This window comes from Theropithecus gelada, chromosome 16 (assembly GCF_003255815.1).
Source record: "Theropithecus gelada isolate Dixy chromosome 16, Tgel_1.0, whole genome shotgun sequence".
Lineage (NCBI taxonomy): Eukaryota > Metazoa > Chordata > Mammalia > Primates > Cercopithecidae > Theropithecus > Theropithecus gelada.
In genome coordinates this window covers 15,063,653-15,087,828 of record NC_037684.1, presented here as the reverse complement: position 1 = coordinate 15,087,828, position 24,176 = coordinate 15,063,653, and the positions used below count along the sequence as shown (strand labels likewise).

General features: G+C 46.2%; 1 protein-coding gene, 2 non-coding genes and 1 pseudogene across 6 annotated transcripts in view; all 4 read right to left on the bottom strand.

The window, feature by feature from the left end:
• TEX14 (testis expressed 14, intercellular bridge forming factor) overlaps nt 1-24,176 on the bottom strand; it is a 143,382-nt gene that overhangs the window by 97,824 nt on the left and 21,382 nt on the right. For 3 of the 4 annotated variants that reach the window (XM_025361598.1, XM_025361600.1, XM_025361601.1), the window contains exon 2: nt 4,238-4,374. In XM_025361598.1, the coding sequence (XP_025217383.1) occupies nt 4,238-4,373 (136 nt within the window). In that variant the 5' untranslated portion in view covers nt 4,374. Of the gene's footprint in view, nt 1-32; nt 157-4,237; nt 4,375-24,176 lie in introns of all 4 variants that reach the window. The other variant, XM_025361602.1, reaches the window with a different exon arrangement.
• LOC112610478 lies at nt 11,672-11,839 on the bottom strand. The gene has a single exon (XR_003116375.1). It is a non-coding gene; the product is annotated as a U1 spliceosomal RNA (small nuclear RNA).
• Nucleotides 13,261-14,283, bottom strand: LOC112609149 (annotated as a pseudogene).
• On the bottom strand, nt 19,176-19,338 carry LOC112610443. Its single transcript, XR_003116345.1, has one exon. It is a non-coding gene; the product is annotated as a U1 spliceosomal RNA (small nuclear RNA).

Here is a 24,176-nt window from a genome sequence, read left to right as displayed (position 1 = left end):
AGTGCTGGGATTACAGGCGTGAGCTACCGTGCCCAAGCCAATTCCAATTTCTTCCCTCCTCTACACTGCAGGATGCAGCAATGCTCTGTTAACTGTCCTTCTCCTTGCTTCTCCACTCTTCCTCTGATCTCAACGCTGTTTGTGGCAACTCCAGAGCTGAGGCAAGGGGGAGAACCAATGAAACAAAATGAGGCAATGGCCTTCATACTCAGCTGATGCCCTGTGTAGCTTCTGGCTTTATCCTAAAGCCTGTCCTGTTGTGGAAGGTGCCAGTGGGTCCTTCAAGTGTCTCCACCACACTGTGCAGAACCCCACACAGGCCAGTGCTCTCTTCTGCTGACTTCTTGCCCACCACCCAACTCCCTCCTTCTAGAGCCCTACCTGCAGCCTCTCTGTTGGGATTCTTTCTTCCTTCATAGGTAGAATCCCCTTAGATGGCTCAGCTACCCACTGTGGAGTCTACTTGTTCCACCAGCTGGTGCAAGTGTGACTAATTACTGCTAGCCTTCTATGCTCACCCACCCATCAAGGACTGCTCCAAGTAAGAGACAGATAGCAGTCTTCCTGCCTCCTCAACTCCAGGGAACACTGCAGCTTCTTGGCATGTCACTTTGGTGGCAGCTTGGGTAGGCTGACATACTTCAACTGTATAGCAGGCTGGGACTCAGGTCTCATCTCTCCTGCCTGCAAGCACTACAATTCTCTCAGAGGTTTGTCTGAAAGGCCTCTTGTCTTGAGACTGGCAAGGATGGGGAAAGCCACAGCTTTCTAATCCTGTGAATATCCTTTTTTCTTTTTCTTTTCTTTTTTTTCCTTTTTTTGAGACAGAGTCTTGCTCTGTCGCCAGGTTGGAGTGAAGTGGTATGATCTTGGTTCACTGCAACCTCCGCCTCCCGGGTTCAAGCAATTCTCCTTCCTCCGCCTCCCAAGTAGCTGGGACTACAGGCATGTGCCACCACGCCCAGCTAATTTTTGTATTTTTAGTAGAGACAGGGTTTTAACATGTTGGCCAGCTGGTCTCGAACTCCTGACCTCAAGTGATCTGCCCACCTCAGCCTCCTGAAGTGCCGGGATTACAGCCGTGAGCCACCACACCTGGCCTCTTTTTTCTTTTTTCTTTTTTTTTTTCCTTTGAGGTGGAGTTTTGCTCTTGTTGCCCAGGCTGGAGTGTAATGGCGCAATCTTGGTTCACTGCAACCTCTGCCTCCCAGGTTCAAGCAATTCTCCTGCCTCAGCCTCCCAAGTAGCTGAAATTACAGGCACCCACCAACACACCCAGCTAATTTTTGTATTTTTAGTAGAGACTGGGTTTCACCATGTTGGCCAGGCTAGTCTCAAACTCCTGACCGCAGGTGACCCACCCACCTCAGCCTCCCAAAGTGCTGGGATTACAGGAGTGAGTCATCACACCTGGCCCTGTGAATACCTTTTAAAGAATCTAGTGATCATTTAGATCATCTCCTAAGAAGCCCTCTATCAGACTGTGGGAGAACTTACTGCCCCTTATTCTGCCCTCTGAGGCTTCAGATTGAATTCCCAGACGCAGATGAAGTCCTGTTCTATATCCAGGTACACTTGTTAACCCCATCCCTTACTCTAACTGAATATCAAGCATTTGAAGATGCAGAATATTCAGGAGATGTCTAGGAGATAATAAATGTCATAATACTCTGATATTCACTAAAAAAATTGATGTTCAATATAGGTATGCTATGACTTCTAGTGACTGTCTAACCATACCATTCACTGTGAGAAGCAGAGTTTTATTTATTTTTTAGACAGAGTAATCTCACTCTGTCTTGATCTCAGCTCACTGCAACCTCCACCTCCCAGGTTCAAGTGATTCTCCTGCCTCAGACTCCTGAGTAGCTGGGACTACAGGTGCCCGCCACCACGCCCAGCTAAGTTAAGTTTTGGGTTTTTTTTTTTTTGAGACAGAGTCTCGCTTTGTCACCCAGGCTGGAGTACAGTGGCGTGTTCTCGGCTCACTGCAAGCTCCGCCTCCCAGGTTCACGCCATTCTCCTGCCTCAGCCTCCTGAGTAGCTGGAACTACAGGCGCCTGCCACTACACCTGGCTGATTTTTTGTATTTTTAGAAGAGACGGGGTTTCACCGTGTTAGCCAGGATGGTCTCAATCTCCTGACCTTGTGATCCGCCCGCCTCGGCCTCCCAAAGTGCTGGGATTACAGGCGTGAGCCAGCGCACCCGGCCTAATTTTTGTATTTTTAGTAGAGACGGGGTTTCACTGTGTTGGCTGGGCTGGTCTCAAACTCCTGACCTCAGGTGATCCGCCCACCTCGGCCTCCCAAAGTGCTAGGATTACAGGCTTGAGCCATTGTGCCTAGCCCAGAGTTTTATTTTTTTTTTATTTTTTATTTTTTCTGAGACAGAATCTCACTCTTGTTGCCCAGGCTGGAGTGCAATGGTGCGATCTAGGCTCACTGCAACCTCTGCCTCCCGAGTTCAAGCGATTCTTCTGCCTCAGCCTCCCAAGTAGCTGGGATTACAGGCGCCCGCCACCATGCCCAGCTAATTATTTTTAGTAGAGACGGGGTTTCACCATGTTGGCCAGGCAGGTCTCAAATCCTGACCTCAGGTGATCCACCCCTCTTGGCCTCCCATAGTGCTGGGATTACAGGTGTGAGTCACCACACCTGGCCCGAGAAGCAGAGTTTTACAACGTTTTATTTTAAAACATATGTGGATAGTTATGGAGTAAAATGCAAAATTTTGAGGGAAAAAAAAAAAAAGCCCAGGACCTTTCACATAAATGATTGAGCTCAGTGTGAGCTACTTCACTTATGGACCCTAGGGGTAGTACATGAAAAGGTTTGAGAGCTTATTTTTTTGTTGTTGAGATGGGGTCTCGCCTCAGCCTCCTGGTGTGGTGGACTACAGGCATGCACTACCATGCTTGTAGTATCAACTAGTGATTAATTTTTTTTTTATTTTTTGTAGAGACAGGGTCTCACAGTGTTGCCTAGGCTGGTCTCAGACTGGTCTTGAACTCCTGGCCTCAAGCAATTCTCCTGCCTCAGCCTCCCAAAGTGCTGGGTTTACAGATAGATGGGATTCGCTGTGCCAGCCATGAGAACTTCATGAGGGAACTATTCAGTGGGATAGTTGGAAAATTGGGGTTACCCTTCTGGACATCTTCAGGAATGCTGTTGAAGCAAGTGGAGAAAAACCAGGTCACCCTGACTATTCCACAAATCAGCAAAGAGAAGTTTCAGAAGCCTTCCCTTCAATACTAAGAAAAGAGAGGGGGGATCCAGCAGGACCTCTGCTCACATTGAAAATAGCAGGTCTGGGTTGATGCCTGTAATCCTAGCACCTTGAGAGGCTGAGATGGGCAGATCACTTGAGCCCAGAAGTTCTAGACCAGCCTGGGCAACAAGGCAAAAGCATCGCTACAAAAAACAAACAAAGAAACAAAGAAACAAACAAACAAAAAACACAAAAATTAGCCAGACATGGTGGCTTACGCCTATAGTCCCAGCTATTTGGAAAGCTGAGGCAGGAGATTCACCTGAGCCCATGGAGGTCGAGGATGCAATGAGCTGTGATCATGCTACTGTACTGCATTTGGCAACAGAGTGAGATTCTATCTCAAAAAAAAAAAAAAAAAAAAAAAAAAAAAGCAGGTCTGGGTCCCTAGATCAGGAGCCAAACACCAGAAAAGGTTCTGTTTGTGTATGGGTTTTTGTTCGTTGGTTCTTTGGTTTGTTTCCTCAGACCAAATTCACATGGCATGTTTGTTGGTTCTTTTGAAGACTGCTTCAGCCATTGAGCCACGTCTGCCTGTATTCTTCAGCAAGAAAACCCTAGAAAAAGGGCACCAAGTGGAAGTAAGGAGCAAGGAAGGGGACAGCTGTGAACACTGTTCTCCTCAGTCAACCACAGGTGTCAGAGAACTCAATGGATGGAGCAGATTTGAAGGAAAGGAATCAGGCAGAATCAAAGGTGGGTGACTTCAGAGAAACCTTAGGAGCCTAGCAGTAGCAGTTGGATGTGCTTGTGGTTGCTTCCCCAGCACAAAACAAAACAAAGTAAAACATCCTCAAAATAAGAATTTAACACCTCTCTTGACTGCACTGCTAGAGAACATCTAATTTCTATATTTAATTTCTGGATTTCCCCAAGGACTCATTCATAGCTTTATGACATTCCTTTTTCTCTGAACGCTATTCAGAAATGTGTACCAAGGTGCATCTGCCATCTCAATATGGTGCTTACCTTTCTTAAGAATTTTCTTCACTTTCAGATAGTTCCCTTGTTTGACATACTCATGAAGCTGAGCTTCCAGGGAGTCATTTCTTAAGGTACCAAGTTGAACAGGACAGGGGAGTGGAAGAGGAACAGCCCGAGACATCCTGTTCCAAAAGAGAGCAGTATGCTTATTTTAACTGAACCAGAAATGCAAGGAAACAACTTAATTCTTTCACATTTAGAAACCTGTACAGCCACCCTCATTAATAATGAAGATTAGGGAACAATTATTGAAACTCTGAATTAATGTTTTTCCTCAGTGTTATCGCTGAAATTAAAGAACTTCAATATACTGTTGAATATAGGAATGATGAGAAGAGACAAGTAAAAATATATATATTTGAATATACTTTATATGGTTTGGCTCTATGTCCCCACCCAAATCTCACCTTGAATTGTAGTTCCCATAATCCCCACAAGTCATGGGAGGGACCCAGTGGGAGGTAATTTAATCATGGGGGTGGTTACCCTCATGCTGTTCTTGTGACCAGTGAGTGAGTTCTCATGAGATCTGATGGTTTTAAAAGGGTTTTTTCCCTCTTTTACTCAGTACTTCTCCTTCCTGCCATCACGTGAAGAAGGACATGTTTGCTTCCCATCTGCCATGATTGTAAGTTTCCTGAGGCCTCCCCAGCCCTGCAGAACTATGAGTCAATTAAACCTCTTTTCTTTATAAATTACTCAGTCTTGGGTATGTCTTTATTAGCAGCACAAGAACAGACGAATACAATATTTGTCACTAATTCCCAGGACTGAAAAAGTGAGGACTTCTAGGAAGTAAAATTCTAAATACATGTGTTTATTGTGTCATTAAGATAACTTGGAGAGTATTGACTTTGAAAGGTTAGAACACAAATGCAGTCATTATGTAAAGCTAGATGGTATAACATAGTGGTTTAGGTTCATAGTTCAGACTCTGAAACTGTCTTGGCTCTGTCACCTCCCTGTGTGATCTTGGAGGAATTATTTAACATTGATAGGCCTCAATTTCTTCATCCGTAACATGGGAATAATAATAACCAGAGGGTTGCTGAGAGTTTCAGTTTCTTTTTTTGTGTATGTGACGGAGTCTCACTCTGTCGTCAGGCTGGAGTGCAGTGGCGCAATCTTGGCTCACTGTAACCTCTGCCTCCTGGGTTCAAGCGATGCTCCTGCCTCAGCCTCCTGAGTAGCTGGGACTACAGGTGCGCGCCACCATGCCCGGCTAATTTTTTGTATTTTTAGTAGAGATGAGGTTTGACCATGTTGGACAGGATGGTCTTGATCTCTTGACCTTGTGATCCGCCTGCCTTAGCCTCCCAAAGTGTTGGGATTACAGATGTGAGCCACTGCACCCAGCCTGAGAGTTTCAAAGGAGCTAATTTGTGTGCAGTGCTTAGCATAGTACCTGGCACCAAACAAGTTCACTGTAGTTGTTAGCTGTCACTGTGCATAAGACCCATGCAGAGAAATTTTAACTTTCCATACGTGGCAGCCACATCTGACCATCATTCTTACAATCAAGTGTCTGTGGTGTACCTACTGGTATGGTTTGAATGTGTCCCCCAAAATCCATATGTTGAAAACTTGATCCCCAATATGGAGGTGTTGGGAGGTAGAACCTTTAAGATGTGTTTAGGTCATGCGGGCACCACCCTCATGAATGGATTAGTGCTATTGTCATTATAAAGGAAGTAGGTCGTTATGGCAGGAGTGGGTTCCTTATAAAACGATGAGTTTGGGAGACATTTGAGGTTTCTTTCCATCTCCTTGTTCTGCGATCCTATGATTAAACCTTTTTCTCTGCTGCAACCCAGTGTCTCACTACACTGATTTGCCACGTGGGATTACAATTTAACAGTGATCCTATGAAAAGATGCCCTTTGTGGGCATTTAACCATGGCTCAGTGACCCCTTTGTGGCAGTCCAGGTTTCTATCAGCAGCCAGAACAATCTGGTTCCACCAACCCTTTACTGTAATTTTGATGAATGCATATGTTAAACATCAAAGAACTGGAGAAACTGGTGCCTGAGTACAAGGGCTGGAATGCAAAAACAAACCCATTAAGACACCATCTGGCCTTTCGCAGGTCCTAAAGTCTGATCAAATAATAATAGCATTTTTACACATACACCTTGTACCAGGGAACCACTTAAGATTAAGAAACTTTCCAAGACTCTAGAGAAAGCTTTTCAGACCCTAGATCCTAGTTAAAGATTAGATATAGGCCTGGTGTGGTGGCTCACGCCTGTAATCCCAGCACTTTGGGAGGCCGAGGCGGGCGGATCACGAGATCAGGAGATCGAGACCATCCTTGCTGACACGGTGAAACTCCATCTCTACTAAAAATATATATAAAAAATAATTAGCCAGGCGTGGTGGCAGGCACCTGTAGTCCCAGCTACTTAGGAGATTGAGGCAGGAGAATGGCCTGAACCCGGGAGGCGGAGCTTGCAGTGAGCCGTGATCGTGCCACTGCACTCCAGCCTGGGAGAGAGGGGGACTCTCTCAAAAAAAAAAAAAAAAAAGATTCGATATAGATTGAATGAAACATCCCACCTTGTAGGTGCACTCCCACATATCGGCATGGACCTTGAATGTATATAAGCTTTGGGGAAAAAAACAAAAAAAAAACTTGTAACTTTTTTTTTTTTTTTTTTGAGACAGTCTCACTTTGTTGCCCAGGCTGCAGTATAGTGGCATGATCTCAGCTCACTGCAATCTCCGCCTCCCGACTTCAAACGATTCTCCTGCCTCAGGCTCCCGAGTAGTTGGGATTACAGGTGCCCACCATCATTACCAGCTAATTTTTGTAGTTTTAATAGAGTTGGAGTTTCATCATGTCAGCCAGGGTGGTCTCGAACTTCTGACCTCAGGTGATCTGCCCACCTAGGCCTCCCAAAGTGTTGAGATTACAGGCATGAACCACTGCGCTGGGCCAAAACTTTTAACTTTTTTAGTTGGTCTGGTGGAGTTACTCTGACCTTCTCCCTGTAACCAGTTGCAGAAATAAACTTCCTTCTTTTAGTCTTTTTTTTGAGACAGTCTTGCTCTGTCGCCCAGGCTGAAGTACAGTGGTGTGATCTTGGCTCATTGCAGCCTCTGCCTCCTGGGTTCCAGTCATTCTCCTGCCTCAGCTTCTTGGGTAACTGGGATTACAGGCACCCGCCACCACGTCCAGCTAATTTTTTCTTTTCTTTTTTTTTTTTTTTTTTTTGAGACAGTCTCGCTCTGTCGCCAGGCTAGAGTGCAGGGGCGCAATCTGAGCTTACTGCAACCTCTGCTTCCTGGGTTCAAGCGATTCTCCTGCCTCAGCCTCCCGAGTAGCTAGGCCTACATGCACACACCACAACGCCCAGCTAATTTTTGCATTTTTAGTAAAGATGGGTTCTCACCATATTGGCCAGGATGGTCTCCATCTCTTGACCTCGTGATGCACCCGACTCAGCCTCCCAAAGTGCTGGGATTACAGGCATAAGCCTCTGCATCTGGCTGACTAATTTTTGTATTTTTAGTAGAGACAGGGTTTCACAATGTTGGCCAAGCTGGTCTCAAACTCCTGACCTCAGGTGGTCTGCCTGCCTCGGCCTCCCAAAGTGCTGGGATTACAGAAGTGAGCCACCGCACCTGGCCAATAAACTCCCTTCTTTCCCAGTCTGGATCTCATTATTGGACTGTGAGAACAAGCAGCTGGACCTCATTCTGTTCTGGGACACCCTGACATTTCGGCACCCTGAGACAAGCCCTCCTTTAAGCCAGGGGCCATGTCTGGCACCTCCCTTGTAGGCAGGGACATTGCTGACTTTAGGCGCGTAAACTGGCTTGCAGCAGAGAAATGGTTTCTGATTCTGGAAGAAGTCTCTGATGATTATTCCCAAGCATAATCCATCCTCCCTTTCCCTTCTCCTGATCTGTTGGCCTCCTCAGAGGCCATGTAAACTCTTCGAGGGTCCTATTAACTCTCCCTAACCTATAGAAAGGGACCTGTTAAAGGCATTTTTCTCCACTGGAAGAATAAAGGGCACTGTTTTGGGGAAGTACTCCTGGACCTTTCAAGTCTCAGTTCAGAAACCTGGTTTTGGTTGGGCATAATGGCTCACACCTGTAATCCTAGCACTTTGAGAGGCTGAGGAGGGTGGATCACCTGAGGTCACGAGTTTGAGACTAGCCTGGACAACACGGCAAAATGCTGTCTCTACAAAAAATACAAAAATTGGCCGGGCAGTCAGGCACAGTGGCCCACGCCTGTAATCCTAACACTTTGGGAGGTCAAGGCGGGTGAATCACCTGAGGTCAGGAGTTCAAGACCAGCTTGACTGATACGGTGAAACCCCCACCTCTACTAAAAATACAAAAATTAGCTGGGTGTCGTGGCGGGCGCCTGTAGTCCCAGCTACTCAGGAGGCTGAGACAGGACAATCGTTTGAACCTGGGAGGTGGAGGTTGCAGTGAGCCGAGATCATGCCACTGCACTCCAGCCTGGGCAACAGAGCGAGACTCTATCTCAACAAAACAAAACAAAAAACAAAAGTCTGGGTGCATGGCTCATGCCTGTAATCCCAACACTTTGGGAGGGTGACGCTGGTGGATCACAAGGTCAGGAGTTCTAGACCAGCCTGCCCAACATGGTGAAACCCCATCTCTACTAAAACTACAAAAATTAGCTGGGTGTGGTGGCGGGCACCTGTAATCCCAGCTACTCAGGAGGCTGAGGCAGGAGAATTGCGTGAACCTGGGAGGCGGAGGTTGCAGTGAGCCGAGATCATGCCATTGCACTCCAGCCTGGGTGACAGAGCAAGACTCCACTTCAAAAAAAAATTGGCCAGGTGTGGTGGCGAGCACCTGTAGTCCCAGCTACTCAAGAGGCAGAGGCACAAGAATCACTTGAACCTGGGAGGTGGAGGTTGCAGTGAGCTGAGATCATGCCATTGCACTCCAGCCTGGGCAACTGAGCAAAACTCCATCTCAAAAAAAAAAAAAAAAAAGGAAAAAAAATCGGGTTTTATTTAATTTTTTTAGATGTGGGATCTGGCTATGTTGCCCAAGCTGGTCTTCAACTCCTGGCCTCAAACAATCCTCCTGCCTCAGGCTCCCAAAGTTCTGGGATTATAGGTGTGAGCCACCATGCTGGCCAAGTCTGGTTTTATTTTTATTTTTTTATTATTATTTTTTAAAAATAGAGATGAGGTCTCACTATGTTGCCCAGGCTGATCTTGAACTCCTGGGCTCAAGTGATCTCCTACCTCAGCCTCCCAAAGGGCTAGAATTACAGTCATGAGCCACCACGCTGGGCCCAAATCTGATTTTAGAATTCTGATTTGTGAAGGCTTGTGCTTTTTCTTGTCTGTGTGTCGGGGGTGGAATCCTGAAGGAATCACTAGCAGAAGCTCAGCAGGCCTCACTCAGAGGGAACCTCTTGTCTGTTTTGCCACATTAAAACTCAGATACTGAGGGGAGTAACTGGTGTTTGTGTCTTTGTCGTGTGTATAATTTCGTCTGAGCAATACGGGAAATGCCTTTTTTTTTTTTTGAGACAGAGTCTTGCTCTGTCACCCAAGTTAGAGTGCAGTTGTGTGATCTCGGCTCACAGCAGCCTCTGCCTCCCGGGTTCAAGCAATTGAAACAGCCTTTGCAAAATTATGACTGAGATAGTGAAAGAGATCTAACTTAACTGACTCCATCTTGCTTCTAACTTCCAAGCTGTCCTTGTTCATTCCTGGGTGTAGACTGAACTAACTTTGGGAGAAACTTGGTTTACAGTTTATAGTTTAAACAAAGACAGTAACAGCCTTTTCCCAAAGCAGACCTCCTTCTTGTCTGGGGACTAGATTGCCTTTGTAGGACTAACATTAGCCACAAGATTAGAAATTATGGTTTAGGTGTCATGCAGCTGGATGCTACAAGATTCTGACCCTTCCTAAACTGCTCCTAAAATCAATGCTTGATATATTTTGCAGACCTTGTACTTCAGCTGGCACCACCCAGATCAATAAACTGGCTCATCTGATCTTGTGGTCCCCACCCAGGAACTGACTCAGCACAAGAAGACAGCTTTGACTCCCTATGATTTCTTCCCTGACCAATTAGCACTCCTGGCTCACTGGTTTCCCTTCACCCACCAAGTTATTCTTAAAAACTGTGTTCCTCGAATGCTGATTTGAGTAATAATAAAACTCTGGTCTCCCTCACAGCTGGCTCTGTGTGAATTACTCTTTCTCTATTGCAATTCCCCTGTCTTGATGAATTGGCTCTGTCTAGGCAGCAGGCAAGGTGAACCCCTTGGGTGGTTACACTATTCTCATGCCTCAGCCTGTACCTCCTGGTGTGTACCAGCTGTGCACCGACCGTTTTTTTTTTTTTTTGGAGACCGAGACTCACTCTGTCACCTGGGCTGGAGTGCAGTAGTGTGATCTTGGCTCACTGCAACCTCTGCCTCCTGGGTTCAAGTGATTCTCCTGCTTCAGCCTCCCGAGTAGCTGGGATTACAGATGTGCACCACCATGCCTGGCTAATTTTTTTTTTTTTTTTTTTTTTTTTTTGAGACGGAGTCTCGAGCTGTGTCACCCAGGCTGGAGTGCAGTGGCGCGATCTCGGCTCACTGCAAGCTCCGCCTCCCAGGTTCAGGCCATTCTCCTGCCTCAGCCTCCGAGTAGCTGGGACTACAGGCGCCCGCCACCACGCCCGGCTAGTTTTTTGTATTTTTAGTAGAGACGGGGTTTCACCATGTTAGCCAGGATGGTCTCGATCTCCTGACCTCGTGATCCGCCCGTCTCGGCCTCCCAAAGTGCTGGGATTACAGGCTTGAGCCACCGCGCCCGGCCTGCCTGGCTAATTTTTTGTATTTTCAGTAGAGACAGGGTTTCATCATGTTGGCCAGGCTGGTCTGGAATTCCTGACTTCAAGTGAGCCACCTGCCTCGGCCTCCCAAAGTGCTGGGATTGCAGGCTTGAGCCACCCTCAGCAATTCATCCCACCAGAAGAAAAGGCTAAGGTAAATTTATCTGCACAGGAAACTGGTAAATTTATCTGCACAGAAAAACTGAACTACAAGGGATGAGGTACTTAACTTCCCACCTGAAGACCCAGGAATTTTTTTTCTTTCTTTCTTCATTGAGATTGGGTCTCTGTCGCTCAGACAGGAGTGCAGTGGCACGATACTGGCTCATTAAAGTCTCCCTCTGGGATCAAATGATCTTCCCCACCGCAGTCTCCTGAGGAGCTAGCACCGGTGCACACCACCACCCGAGAATCTGACTTATTTTTCCACCTTTCATAGAAGGTGCATAAAAAAGCGCCTAACTAAACTTTAAACAGAAAAAAGACATAGCCGGATAAAACCTAAGCTCGCAACCACAATTCCAAACCCACAACACTATGACAACAATAGCACACATGCTATCTTTCCAAACACATTGTGCAATCAGAAGAAAGCACGAACGCAGTCCCCCACTACCACAAATTACACAGTCGAGTTTCCCACATTTGCGGAAACCACAAGGACCAATGCACACATACAAAGTGCAACGCAAAGCCTAGCCTTAAGAAAAACCACCTTCGTCATCACGGTATCCCCCCTACCAAATAAATACGAGTTGTTAATTACTACTAGCTACCTCACCACCGTCCTCAACACACTATTTAGTCATGGCAAATTGTATTGTGAGTTGTTTTTAGGCATCATTTCGAAACCACCGCTTCTTCGTATGACACAACTCAGACTACACCTTCTTTGATATTCGCTAGAAAAATTCTTCCGCGCGAAGAACGCACTAGAACCGGCAATCACTGCGCCCCTATCTACATATGCCCGCCTCTAATAGTGACGTCACCATCTGCTTCTTTACGCTTTTACTGAATTCCCTTCCAGATTGGTTCACTCTTAGCTACCGCTCCCAAAGATTCAAAAGAAATCGCATTGTGATAAGAAATTTTTTTTTCCTTTTTTCTGCACAGGCTCATATAATAGAAGGAACCTTTGTTACTTTTTCAGAGAATTCATACAGCCATTAATTATCAGACCTATTTCTCAGTGGTTTTTTTTTTCCCTCCCTCCCTCCCTTCCTTTTCTCTTTCTTTCCCTCCCTCCTTCCCTCCCTTTCTCCCTCCCTCCCTCCCTTTTATCCCTCTCTCCCTCTCTCTTTCTTTTTTTCTTGACGGAGTTTCGCTCTTGTTGCCCAGGCTGGAGTGCAATGGCGTGATCTCGGCTCACTGCAACCTCCGCCTGTCAGGTTCAAGCAATTCTCCTGCCTCAGCCTCCCGAGTAGCTGGGATTACAGGTGCCTGCCACCACGCCCAGCTAATTGTTGTAGTTTTAGTAGAGATGGGGTTTCACCACGTTGGCCAGGCTGGGGTCGAACTCCTGACCTCAGGTGACCCGCCAACCTTGGCCTCCCAAAGTGCTGGGATTACAGACTAAGTCACCGCGCCTGGCCCTCAGTGTTCTTTTCATTCCACTTAAGAAATTGGAACACACCACGATGAGGATGATGATGCCAAAACTAGATTGATGGCTCACATCATCTACAGTACAAATACATGCTTAATAATTTAACACTTTAGGCCAGGCACGGTGGCTCACGTCTGTAATCCCAGCACTTTGGGAGACCAAGGTGGGTGGATCACCTGAGGTCAGGAGTTCAAGACCTGCCTGACCAACATGGTGAAACCCCATCTCAAAATACAAAAAATTAGCTGGGTGTGGTGGCAGGCGCCTGTAATCCCAGCTACTCAGGAGGCTGAGGCAGGAGAATCGCTTGAACCAGGAGGTGGAGGTTGCAGTGAGCCAAGATCGCACCATTGCACTCCAACCTAGGTGACAAGTAAAAAACTCCGTCTCAAAAAATAATAGTAACAATAATAATAATTTAACACTTTATTGAACTCAAAGCAACATTAAGCCTCTTTGCCTTCGTTGTACACAGCTGAACGGGAGCCCAGGGAGGGGAAGGCTGCATGGATTTGCTTGGCGGGGAAGGTGTGCACCCTGCAGTCCTGCGGTGTTGTGGGAAGATTAGCCCATGTTCTGTCGGTTGCCGTAACCCCTAGGGTGGGTGTCCTTCCAGTCATCCCACTCTCGAGCTCTTTGGAGTGTTTGTTCATCATCCTCTTCCTCCTTTTCTTGATCTTTCTGTTGCTGAGTGGCTTTTCTGAATTCTTCTGGTGTTGCCTTAGCTATTCCCTGATCTGGTAACACTGCATGTTTCTGATGTTGATCATACCAGTCACTCACTGTCATAGAAGCCAGACTTGGATAACCAGCGCCAAATACTTTGGCTTGCGCCATGTTCCGAGTGAGAATGAAGGGTTTTATTAGAGGCCTCTCATGGCCCGATGAGTTCGAAGTGGATGCCTCTCTTGAAAAGTCTTTCTCTCCCAGGATCTTTATTTCCTGATCAATGCTCTCAATCTCTTCTAAGCTGGTATCAATCCACCTCTGAAGGTGAAGAAGATAATATTCACGAACACCCTCATCATCTGCTTGACCACTTTCCACAGCAGATTTCATTGTAGACAACCTATGCTCCAACTCCTTCTTCTGCTTGTATCTCTCTATTTTAGCCTGTCTTTGAGATGCCATAGCAACGAGGCTAGGATAAGCCGTGGAAGTAATAGCAGTGTTATTTTCAGCTGAGTTGGTCTTGGTTTGGGGTAGCTCAAACTCGGCCACACGATAGTAATGGCACTGAGTTAAGTATTTTATAAAGTGTTCGCGAGCCTGCTGCAAATGATCTAGACGCTTACTGGGGTTGACTTGTTTCATGGTGAGGGCTCCTTGAAACGCTGGCACCATCAGGTACTTCAGGTCGGTGGAAGTAATCTCCTCCAAATCTTCATTTCGGCTAAACAAGTCGAGCTGCGATAACATTTTGGCAACCTTCTGAAGGAGGTCGAGGCCCTTTAACACCTTTTCCTGGACTATCCGGGAACCGGTGGGTTCAGTCGCTCCTTCGACTTCTTCCAGAAGCTGTTTGCTGGAATCGAACAGCTCGGGGAGCCGCGGCGGCGGCAGAAACTCGTCTTCAGCAGCTGCCATCTTGGGAAGGCTGACGTGTAATGTTGATTCCTTCCCTTTCTGGACACACGTAAAGATTCTGGCGCGGATTTCTAACAACCAGTCTCAATCGGGCGCTGCCGAGCAGGGCAGTCAGGGAGGCGGTGGCGATGGGGAGACATAGGGGAAAGCAATGGAGTCGGTTGTGCCGGGTCTGAATCGCTGCTCCACTCTGGGTCTTCGTCAAACTTTTTCTCTCTGTTTTCGTTTCCTAAAATTGTAAAGTGGGAATAATACTGCCCGCCTGGCTCACAAGATTTCTGTGAGGACTGAATAAGAGAATGCATTTAAAATGCGGCTACCCCCAACCCAGGCTATTCTGCCCCTCGACTGCTGCCCCCTGTACTTTGGAACCCCCAAACTGACTTTGCCAAGATTCAAGTATCTGCAGTTCCTGCCACACAGGCAAGTAGCATCAGGCCTGGATTTGGTAACAAACTGAGTGCGCTTATATGTGTATATCTGTGTATGTATGATGTACAAAGTACTGGGATTACAGGCGTGAGCCACCACGCCTGGCCTAAAACTCAGTTTTTAAAAATTACTGAGGCCGGGCGCGGTGGCTCAAGCCTGTAATCCCAGCACTTTGGGAGGCCGAGACGGGCGGATCACGAGGTCAGGAGATCGAGACCATCCTGGCTAACATGGTGAAACCCCGTCTCTATTAAGAAATACAAAAAACTAGCCGGGCGAGGTGGCGGGCGCCTGTAGTCTCAGCTACTTGGGAGGCTGAGGCCGGAGAATGGCGTGAACCCGGGAGGCAGAGCTTGCAGTGAGCTGAGATCCGGCCACTGCACTCCAGCCCGGGCGACAGAGCGAGACTCCGTCTTAAAAAAAAAAAAAAAAAAAAAAAAATTACTGAGCGGCCGGGCGCGGTGGCTCACACCTGTAATCCCACCACTTTGGGAGGCCGAGGCAGGCGGACTACGAGGTCAGGAGACTGAGACCATCTTGGCTAACACAGCGAAACCCCGTCTCTACTAGAAATACAAACAATTAGCTGGGCGTGGTGGCAGGCGCCTGTAATCCCAGCTACTCAGGAGGCTGAGGCAGGAGAATTGCTTGTACATAATACATATTATGTGTGTACAGATATATAGCACACATATTACACACACACACATACACAGAATCAAACCAACTACATGACCAAATCATGACTAAATCAAAGGCCCCAAATAAGTTGAGATGGAGAAACACAGCCCCTCAATACAGAATGTTATTTGGAGAGTTCCCTCACACGTGGGGAAGGGCAACACGCGCACACCTATTAATCTCAGATCATGGCTGTTCCTGCCAACTCAGGTGTGCTGTCCTAAGACATGCCCCTCAGTTTGTGAGTCTCACCTCATCTCTGAATTTCCAACCATCCCTTAGCCTCATGGGGGTCAAGGAAGGAAGGGCTGATGCTCAGAAATATGAGAGTGACATATATACTCAGTAGTTTTTAAAAGCTGAGTTTTGTCATATGAGTTCACAGAGCAATTGTGACTGTTAAAACGTCATTAATGTTGGCCAGGCGTGGTGGCTCACACCTGTAATCCCAGCACTTTGGGAGGCCGAGGCAGCTGGATCACCTGAGGTCAGGAGTTTGAGACCATCCTGACTTGGAGAAACCCTGTCTCTATTAAAAATACCAAATTAGCCAGTTGTGGTGGCACATGCCTGTAACCCCAACTACTTAGAAGGCTGAGGCAGGATAATTGCTTGAACGTGGGAGGCGGAGGTTGCAGTAAGCCGAGATCACACTATTGCACTCTAGCCTGGGCAACAAGAGCAAAACTCTGTCTCAAAAAAAAAAAAAAAAAAAAGTCATTAATGCCAATGTCACTGAATCTAATTTATTATTATTATTATTATTTTTAAGACAGAGTCTCACTCTGTCACCCAGGCTGGAGTGCAGTGACATGATCTTGGCTCACTGCAACCTCCATCTCTTGTATTCAAGCAATTCTCCTGCCTCAGCCTCCTGAGTAGCTGGAACTATAGGCATGCATCACCACATCTGGCTAATTTTTTGTGTTTTTGGTAGAGACAGGGTTTCGCCATGTTGGCCAGGCTGGTCTCGAACCCCTGACCTCAGGTGATCTGCCTGCCTCAGCCTCCCGAAGTGCTGGGATTACAGGCATGAGCCACTGTGCCCGGCCACTAAATGTCTTACTCAACACTCTGAGTTGTGGAGAGCCAAATCCATTCACTCCTGAAACACACTGGCCCTGAAGCTGCATTTCTCAGCCACAAAGCTCTGCAATAAAAACCATACTAACTCTGTTTAGGCCAGGGGCGGTAGCTCATGCCTGTAATACCATCACTTTGGGAGGCCGAGGTGCTGATATCACCTGAGCTTGGGGAGATTGAGGCTGTGTTGTGCCACTACACTCCAGCCTAGTGAGAGTAAGACCCTGTCTTAACCGCTCCCCAATCAACAAAAAACAACAACAGCAGCAAAAAACCAACTCCACACTATTTAGTACAATTGCTGATTTAGGACAATTGCTGGATTACCTTCATCCACAAAGTGTGACCCAGCCCACCTCAGTTATACTATATAATCTCATTATTGAACTATCTTCCTAATTTTATTCCAGAAGGTTTGATTTCACATCAGGAAAGTAATACTTTGGCTGCTTTCAATGGTATCCAGGAATGCCAGGCTGACAACAGCTCTGAGGCCTCTATGATTATTTGTGCCCCCCATGGCTCTGATATCACAGGTACTAACAGACCCTTTTTGCTATGCTGGGAGAACTTCATTTCTGATGACCACATTGTCTACTCCAGTATTTTCACCATTCAGTATTATTGAATTTCTTTGAGTGCTGCTAATGATGAAAAACACCTGTTCTCAAGTCATTACTTACACGTAGTGCATACTTTTCATTTACTCACAGCCATTTAAATGTTCAAGGTCCAGTCCACTGGCCTGGCCTCTGGGGATACTAAGAGGAATAATGCAAAGACCGAGTCTGCCTGCAATAAATAAGATCATAGTCTGTAGGGAAAACAGACTTGCCAGACTATAAAAAGTTCAGTCAGAGCCACATTACGATTTTGAAGGGCCCATACTTTTGCCTTTGTGTGCCTGCCTCCTCTGTTAAAATATACATATTTCCATTAAAATGTATATTAAAAATGCTATCTTATGACTGCATTGATTAAAACATGAATATATTATTATATATGACATTTTCTTCCAGCTAAAAATTCATTTTTTTCTTCTGATTTTTAAAAGAAGTGCCCCTAGGCCCTGTGCCTATGGTACCTAACAGATAAGGTTAGGTGGGTTCAGTGGCACTGAGTGGATCCCAGGCAGTTTGGAAGGGCTGAAGTACAAGTTTTCCAGGTAGATGAAGAACGGCAGGGCAGGGAAGTGCATTCCAGGAAGAGCAGGCATATAAGTTTATGGAAGTAATACAGTAAGGCTGTCTGGAAACTTTAAAGTAAGGAAACAGATTAAGTAGAGCAATGCTTCTCCAGTGGAATATGGTGTGGGCAACATTCAACATATTCAATTGAACATTTTTAGTAGCTATATTATTATTTTTATTATTTTTTATTTATAGAGATGAGGGTCTCGCTATGCTGCCCAGTCTGGTCTTGAGCTCCTGGTCTCAAGCCATCCTCCTGCCTCAGCCTCCCAAAGTACTGGGATTACAAGTGTGAGTCATCAGGCCGGGCCCACATGAAATTTACTTTATTATCATGTTTTGACTGGGCACGATGACTCATGCCTAAAATCCCAGCACTTTGGGAGGCTGAGGCCGGATGGCTTGAGGCCAGCAGTTGACGATTAGCCTGACCAACTTGCCTAAACCCTGCCTGTACCAAAAATACAATTAGCTTATTGTGGTCATGCATGGCTGCAGTCCAGCTACTCTGAGGTTGAGGCATGAGAATTGCTTGAACCTGGGAGGCAGAGGTTGCAGTGAGCTGAGATTACACTACTGCACTCCAGCCTGGGCAACAGGGTGAGACTCTGTCTTATAAAAAACAAAAAATAAAAACCAAAAAAACCCACAAATCATTGCATTTACCTTACTAAAGTTCCTAAGCATTAAACGATAGCAAGGTACAGCTTTAAACAGTAAGCAACGGTAACAACCCTGCAACCCCAAAAGCATTAAGAACCAAAAGAAACAATGAAAAAAAAAAAAAAAAAAACCCAGGGCGCGGTGGCTCTCGCCTGTAATCCCAGCACTTTGGGAGGCAGAAGAGGGTGGATCACCTGACATCAAGAGACCAGCCTGACCAACATGGTGAAACCCTGTCTCTACTAAAAATACAAAAAATTAGCCAAGCGTGGTGGCGGGTGCCTGTATTCCCAGCTCTACTCAGGAGGCGGAGGTTGCAGTGAGCTGAGATTGCACCATTGCACTCCAGCCTGGGTGACAAAAAGCAAAACTCTGTCTCAAAAGAAAAAAAAAAAAAGCCAGGTGCCATGGCTTACGCCTGTATTTCCAGCATTATGAGAGGCCAAAGGTGTGCATCACTTGAGGACAGGAGTTCCAGACCAGCCTTGCCAACATGGTAAGACCCCCATCTCTACTGAAAATACAAAAATTAGCCGGGCATGTGGTACACTGCTGTAATGTAATCCCAGTTTCTCGGGAAGCTGAGACACGAGAATAGCTGGAACTCGGGAGGTGGAGGCTGCAGTGAGCCGAGATTGCTCCAGTGCACTCCAGCCTGGGAAACAGCAAGACTGTGCCCCCCCAAAATAAGGCAAAAACCTAAAACAACCAAAGAAGCTGGGCGCATGAATCTGGGCACCATTGCACTCCAGCCTAGGTAAACAAAGCCAAACAATCCTTCCACCGGCAAAAAACAAAGCAAAAGCAAATACACAACAAAACTCTCATTTCAACCACCACAACCAGGGAAAAGCGCGTACGCAGCCCCCACTATCACAAATTATGCGGTCGAGTTTCCCACATCTGGGAAAGCAGCGGGGGTCAGCATAATTGGAGTGTAATGGATGAGCCTCGCCCTGGGAAAACCACCTTCGTGATCATGGTATCTCCCCAGCCAGGTAAGTATGAGGTACTTGCCAGACCCCAGCAATCCCCGGTGCCACCCACATCATTGTAAAGTGTGTGTAACTCCTGAAATGACTCTAATTGTACTCTGTCCACATATCGTGAACAAAATAAACAGATTTTTATACTATATCTTAGTGTTGGCGACACAGTTGTGCAAAAAGGAACGCCCTTCCAAAATGCAGTCTTTAATTTACTCCACCTCCCGGCGTCACGTCATGCGTAGGCCTGGCTGGTCAGAGAGCACAGCTGCGCTCTCATCTGGGCCCGCTTCCAACCACCAGTTCCTCCTCCCGCTCGCATCAATGCAAGTGACATCTGTCAGGCCATTTTCCTGACAAAAACGCACCACCTCCCTACTTTTGGCGTAGCCTAAGGCCTTCGGATCTCCCAGTATGGAGAGTTTCCTTGAGCAAACAGACGTGAATGAACTTTTAGTCGCGGGATACCCACGCTATGCACCAGCCGAGCATCATTTCCTCTTATTCCAAGAAGGGGAATAGGGCATGCTAGTAGGTTGTATTGCAGAGTGGAGGGTTTTGGAATCCAAGATCTGGACTGCAATCTAGTGTTCACAATGCAAGACTTTCGATCAGCTTATGGCCTCAACTTGTTCCTCAGTTTGTAAAACCTGCATTACTGTCCTTGGAGGAGTTCTTGTAAAGACTAAACCAAATAAATTAACGAATAGCTTAAACCTTAAAGCATAATTATAACATGTGAGTCAGGCAATCCAATAAAAACCCTAAAGCAAACCAAGAAATACTAACAGCTAACATCTACTGTTTACCATGCACCTGGACTTTATGGTTAATCCTCACAACGTTGAAGTAGAAAATGGAATCATTCCCATTTCATGGATAAAGAACCTGAGGCATGATGAAGATTCTTTGCTGGCCGGCTGAGGTGGCTCATGCCTGTAATCCCAATACATTTAGGAGGCCCAGGTGGGCGGATCACCTGAGGTCAGGGGTTCGAGACCAGCCTGGCCAACATGATGAAACCCCGTCTCTACTAAAAATACAAAAATTAGCTGGGTGTGGTGGCACGCGCCTGTAATCCCAGCTACTTGAGAGGCTGAGGCAGGAGAATTGCTTGAATCTGGGAGGCAGAGGTTGCAGTGAGCCAATGAGCCGTGATCACGCCACCACACTCCAGCCTGGGTGACAGAGCGAGACTCTGGCTCAAAAAAAAAAATTCTTTTCTTGTTTGCTTGGCCAAACCTTAGTCAGGCTTCTGAATCTTCTCATAGGCCAGTCTGTGCATGTTCTTGTAAAATCTAGTTTTAGTAAAGGAACCCTACTAATTCAATTTAGCCAAAACCCATATTCTCCAAATCTGATCAGGTTCCTCATCCTGCACCACCCCCCAGGTGATATCTGATCACCCCAGCCTGTCTTCAGCAAGAATCCTGTTAGATCAGTTTAGCCAGAATTCTTCTTACCCCTGATGTTTCCTCTTGGTAATTTTCCATCCACTGACCTCCACACTGCTCCTTGGCTATAAATTCCCATTTGCCCATGCTGTACTTTGGACTTGTGCCCAATCTTTCTCCTCTACTATAAGACCCCATTGCAGTGGTCCCTATACCTATCCTGATGGTCCTAAACAAAGTCATCCTTACAGCAAAAAATTCACCTTTCCCAGTTACCAAAGCCTCTTCTACTGATGTGCCTGGAGGAGCTACAATAACTATAAACCCCTGCAAATGTGGAGGAAGTAACTAGAGCCTGGGTCCAGTCATGACTGTCTACTGAATCATCTTAGCCAATGCTCACTGAAGGCTCATGGTGCTCCCAGCACAGGGAGAAGAACTTCACACACCTTAACTCATTTAATCCACTCAATAATTCTACAGAGTAGACAATATCTCCATTTTGCAGATGAGAAAACTGAGGCCAAGAGAGGCTGATATGTGCCCAAGTGGCAGAGAAGGAATTAAAATCCACATAGACATCCCCAGAGAGGACTTCCTTTTTTATTTTTATGCACTCATAGACAAGGGTGACATCTATAGAAAACAATCTGGATCACCCAGAAAGCATGTGGCATCCCAGGTGAACTGCTATGTGAGGTAACTGGCCCAAGGGCTCTAGTCACCCACCCTAACATCCCACCCAAAGACCCTGAGGACTGGGGGGTCAATATATTACATCACACAGTTTGAGAAGCTGTAGGGTGGAAACTTTCTGGCAAGTGAGTATCATTTGTTCCGGGTATATGTCAAATTAGAAAAAAAGGCTGAGAACCACTGTTCTAAGGCAAGCATAAAAAATGGAAACTGGCAATTATCAACACTGTATGAATGGAGGATTAGGGATACATCTATATTGTGTAAAAAAGGGAGAGACAATGCCAGGCGCAGTGGCTCACGCCTGTAATCCCAGCACTTTGGGAGGCTGAGGGGGGCAGATCACTTGAGGTCAGGAGTTCAAGACCAGCCCGACCAACATGGTGAAACCCTGTCTCTACTAAAAATACAAAAATTAGCCAGGTATGGTGGGGCATGCCTGTAATTCCAGCTACTGGGGAGGCTGAGGCAGAAGAATGGCTTGAACCCAGGAGGCAGAGGTTGCAGTGAGCTGAGATCATGCCACTGCACTCCAGCCTGGGCAAAAGAGCGAGACTCTGTCTCAAAACAAAAACAAAAACACCACCAAAAAAACCACCAAAAAAAAGAAAAAGAGAAAAAAAACCACCAAAAAAAAGGAGGAGCCGTGGAGAGGAGTTTGTCACATTTGCTGAAAGTCACCACACGATGGCTATAGAATGTAACAAGCCAGCTGCTGGGCATGGTGGCTCACGCCTGTAATCCTAACACTTTGGGAGGCCAAGGTAAGTGGATCACTTGAGGTCAGGAGTTCGAAACCAGCCCGACCAACATGGTGAAACCCCGTGTCTACTAAAAATACAAAAATTAGCCAGGTGTGGTGGCGCATGCCAGTAATCCCAGCTACTCAGGAGGCTGAGGCAGGTGAATCGCTTGAACCTGGGAGGCAGAGGTTGCAGTGAGATTAGATCAGGCTACTGCACTCCAGCCTAGGCGATAGAGATACTCCATCTCAAAAAAAAAAAAAAAAAAAAAAAGGGCCAGCAACAGCTTGAGACTTGATTGAGGTTTAGCAAGAAGCACCCTCATGTGAATACGTGTTAACGAGATGTCAGGAAGGAGCACTGGTGCTGCTCTAATCTGATGTTACTCCCTTGCCCAAAGCCCTTCAATACTCCTTATTGTCCTCTGGATAAAGCCCCAACTCCATCCCATGCTCCTTGAGGCTCTGCATGGGCTGGCTCCACAGCTTTTCCAGCCTGCCTGTACTGTCCACCATGCTGCAGTGGCAGCCACAGCTACAGCTGCAGCCTCCTTCCAGCCTCAGAGCTTTTGCCTGTGTAGTTCCCCTTGCTTAAAATGTTTTTACCCTGCCTCTCCTGCTAAATCTAACTTCTCATGCTGAGTTCCCTCTGTTATCATAGTAAGAGTCCTTTAATTTCTCTTTTAGTCCTTATCACATCTCCAATCCATTCATTATTCCACTGTGTGATTATCAGTCAGTTTCCTGGGCTAGACTACAGACTGTCCAAGGACCTGAGAGTTTTCATCTGTCACTGCTGGAGTCTCAGGCTAGCAAAGTACCTTGCATGGAAGCTATCTATACCTATCTACCTATATTTCTGCCTGTCCATCTGTCTATAGGATGCATGTGTATAATGATTAGAAAGCTGAGAAATGTGATAGAAAAGGAGTGTGGGAAGCCTGAATAAACTTTGAAAAGATAAAAAAAAAAAAAATTTGGAAGGTAAGAATAAGGATCAAGGACCAAGATACTAAATTCAGCCAGGCGCTGTGGCTCACGCCTGTAATCCCAGCACTTTGGGAGGCTGAGGCAGGTGGATTACTTGAGGTCAGGTGTTTGAGACCAGCCTGGCCAATATGGAGAAATCCGTCTCTACTAAAAATATAAAAATTAGCCGGGTGTGGTGGCAGGCACCTGTAATCCCAGCTACTCGAGTGGCCGAGACAGGATAATTGCTTGAACCCAGGAGGCAGAGGTTGCAGTAAGTTGAGATTGCGCCACTGCACTCCAGCCTGGGCTACAGAGTGAGACTCCCTCTCAAAAAAAAAAAAAAAAAAAAAAAGTGACTATACTTAATATATTCTTGAAAATTCCTGAGAGCATATGTTAAGCATCTTTACTACAATAAAATGATACAAGTACATATGGTAATGCATATGTTAATTAGCTCCCTGTAGCCATTCCACAATGTATAATACTTCAAAACAACATGTACACAATAAATATATACAATTGGGACACTGATTACCATTACCTTTCCAAATATTGCTTTCACTCCACCTTCTGGAACTCCCATTGCATTTATATTGACCCCTCTCATTCTATTCTCTATCTCTTTGAAACTTTCTTGCATTTTCCCATCTCTGTATTTCTTTGAGCTACATCCTGGGTAATTTTTCAGCTATGTCTTCACTAATTCTCTCTTTGGCAGTGTCTGCTGCTTAACCCATTCACTACGATTATTATTCCAATTATTGTACTTTCATTTTGAGAAATGAATAGACTAGAGAGGGTTTCCTTTTGCTTCTGCCTGGTGCCTGGGGCATTACCAAGCCAGGCTAATTTAAAGTAACTTTTTGTGCCATCGCCTAACATATACATATAGCAGTATGAATTCTGGCCCATTTTGAGGGACTGTGAGTTGTGAGATAGTGGTAAAGATTTCTCTGCCCCTTCCCATTCTCAGGCTGAGGCTGAGACAGGCACATATCTCTAACATCTTTCTCTTGGGGAGGGGGCATTCCTCAGAACTGAGGGTGTTCTT